At 45.2% G+C, this 2,866-nt stretch overlaps 1 protein-coding gene across 1 annotated transcript; it reads left to right on the top strand.

Moving 5' to 3' along the window:
- Positions 1 to 1,427, top strand: LOC125515785 (peroxidase 70-like). The gene is made up of 3 exons (XM_048681285.2): positions 1 to 277; positions 385 to 576; positions 681 to 1,427. The coding sequence occupies exons 1-3, from the start codon at positions 62 to 64 to the stop codon at positions 1,239 to 1,241; spliced, it is 969 nt and encodes a 322-aa protein (XP_048537242.1). The 5' UTR covers positions 1 to 61; the 3' UTR covers positions 1,242 to 1,427.
- Positions 1,428 to 2,866: the final 1,439 nt, after the last annotated feature.

Genomic DNA, 2,866 nt, shown 5'->3' with positions numbered 1-2,866 from the left:
TCCTACTTACAGTGAAGAACAGACTGAGCCTACGTAGTACGTAGCTAGATAAACTTGAGCCATGGCTTCCAGCTCTACCTGTAGGGCATGGCATTGCTTGCTTGCCCTGTTCCTCCTCTCCTCTTCCGCGTATGGTCAGCTGTCGCCGTCGTTCTACGCCAAGACCTGCCCGACGCTGGAACTCATCGTGCGCTCCACAGTGACCAAGGCAATCCTCGTCGAGCGCCGAATGGGGGCCTCCCTCCTTAGGCTCCACTTCCATGACTGCTTTGTTCAAGTAATTACACTAAATTCATAAGCGAACATAGTTATGTCGACTGATTTACAATCATATACGGCGAAGGTCAGGTCGGGATTAATGGTGAAATTTTGTTACATGTATAGGGCTGTGATGGGTCCATTCTCTTGGATGACAAGGGTAGCTTCGTGGGCGAGAAGACGGCCCTTCCCAACATGAATTCGGTGCGGGGCTTCGACGTGATCGACGAGATCAAGAAGAACGTGGAGCTGGTCTGCCCTGGCGTCGTCTCCTGCGCCGACATCATCGCCGTCGCGGCACGGGACGGCGTGGTTCTGGTACGTACATACAATCAATGACAGTGGGCACGTGCACTGCATGCAGTTTTCTGGTTACTGACAATGCTTGGATCGATCGGTATACGTACGAGTTGTTCCTCCAGCTAGGCGGGCCCAGCTGGCCCGTGCCGCTCGGCCAGCGGGACTCAACGACGGCCAGCCTGAATGCGGCGAACAGCGACATCCCGACGCCTGACTATAGCCTGGACCAGCTCATCGCTGCGTTCAACAAGCACCAGCTGAGCCCACGGGACATGACGGCGCTGTCCGGCGCGCACACCATCGGCTACTCGCAGTGCATCAACTTCCGCGACCACATCTACAACGGCACCAACATCGACCCGGTGTTCGCCACGCTGCGCAAGCGTACCTGCCCCGCCCAGGCCCCCAACGGCGATACCAACCTGGCGCCGCTCGACGTGCAGACGCCGCTCGCCTTCGACAACGCCTACTACAGCAACCTGGTCGCCAAGCGCGGCCTGCTCAACTCCGACCAGGAGCTCTTCAACGGGGGCTCCCAGGACGCGCTGGTGAGCCGGTACGTCATCAACCCGGCGCTCTTCGCGTCCGACTTCGTGACGGCGATCATCAAGATGTCCAAGCTAAGCCCGCCCCCTGGAACCCCCACCCAGATCAGGCGCAACTGCAGGGTCATTAACAGCTGATCAGCATCCATCTTCGCATCATATATACTATCCGTCCGTCCCAAGTTAGATTCAGCTGGTGTTACAGTGTTAAGTGCATGCGCAACCTTATAAGTACGCATGATATGTAACCAACCAGCTGCACGCTGCATGCATGCAGCCAGAATAAGAGCCGTTTGGTTCAGATAATAATATACTTCCTCCGTTTCAAAATATATTGCGCCCGCGTTTCCCGAGGTCTAACTTTGACCATAAATTTAACCAACGAGACCAACTGCGGCCGGAGAAAAAATTATATAATTGAAAACTTCATTCGAATACGAATTCACTGATATAATTTTTGCTCCCGCCGCAATCGGTCTAAAAGCAAATATAAATAATATGATATAAGCAGGCTATAAGAGTTAAAATTTTATATTTCTGGGTAGTTGAAGAAAAGAGAAGAGAAGAGGAGAGAAGCGAAGTGGGGCGGTTGATTAAGTCTTGGCTATAGCATAAACTCCAAGGCAATTTGTGGATTATATGATGGGCCACTTATTAACAAATAATACACATTTATAATTTACTATTGTATATGTCGACTATTAGGTTGCCTATAAGTGACTGACTACTCCCTATAGCTGATTGTTGGCTATACTAGCAAAAAGGCCCATGCATTGCAACGGGAGAAACAAAAATACCACACACTCTTGATTTACAAAAAATATTCTATAATCTCAAATTTTGTAGCTATTTTTTAAATACATGAAGAGTTGTTAAAAAAGTTGTTAGAAAGATACAACATTTTTTAATCATAAAAAGGATTTTTTTTTGTCTGGAAAAGAACATTTTTGTATGGTCTCCTGTTGACTCAGGTACTTGCGCCCCTATTTCATCACAATTTCTTGTCATATATGTCATATGTATTTGTCCCAGTTTTATCACTATTTATATCTTATCAAACTTGTCTTTTACTTTATTTTTTGTCATGCATGCCTCCTTTTTACCCTTTTTCATGCGTGTCCTCTCTTTTTTCTTCTTATATATAGGAGAATAGTGCAACATCTCATTTTTATCGGATCTCCTCTGCATTTTATCTTTCATCTATTTTATAGAGGACATCCCATCTTTATTGGTACCTTCTTTTATAGCGGACATTCCATCTTTATTAGGTCCTTATTTTATTTCTTGTCATGCATGTCCTTATTTCTTGGGTGTTCTAGCAAGTTTATCTTCAATTTCATGTCCAATCCTGATATTGCTGAGGTGTTAATCCCCAAGCTGAATTAGTACCGGTATGAAAAAAACCCTGATAATGCATTAGTGATTGACATTGCAGCCTAGATAGTATTTTTATTGTTAACAGATAAAATAACATCATATTCAGATTCTACATATTTTTCTACTCAAATTTCATATATAACATGTTAAATTTGAAGTTATGGTTTAGAACATACGAATATTTTTAAAAACATTTGATATGGACTGTGGGTTTAATGTCAGAAACATCAGGGGGGGTTTCTACAAAATAGCATGACGGACTAAGAATACCTATTTCTTTTATTAGTAAGGTATATAGATTATTAACCATGCTCTTAGGGGAGGTCCAGGCATGTGGACCGCCTGCATGACTGGAGTTCGCCAGCCCCATTGACCTTCGCAATCGC

This window comes from Triticum urartu, chromosome 6A (assembly GCF_056163025.1).
Source record: "Triticum urartu cultivar PI428250 chromosome 6A, HENAU_Tu73, whole genome shotgun sequence".
Taxonomy (NCBI): domain Eukaryota; kingdom Viridiplantae; phylum Streptophyta; class Magnoliopsida; order Poales; family Poaceae; genus Triticum; species Triticum urartu.
This window is presented reverse-complemented; position numbering and strand designations above follow the sequence as displayed.

Excerpts from the sequence above, each read along its gene's own strand:
- LOC125515785 (XM_048681285.2), top strand. The coding sequence starts at position 62 with ATGGCTTCCAGCTCTACCTGTAGGGCATGGCATTGCTTGCTTGCCCTG. Across the intron at positions 278-384 it reads TCCATGACTGCTTTGTTCAA|GGCTGTGATGGGTCCATTCT; the intron begins GTAATTACACTA and ends TTACATGTATAG. Across the intron at positions 577-680 it reads CACGGGACGGCGTGGTTCTG|CTAGGCGGGCCCAGCTGGCC; the intron begins GTACGTACATAC and ends TTGTTCCTCCAG.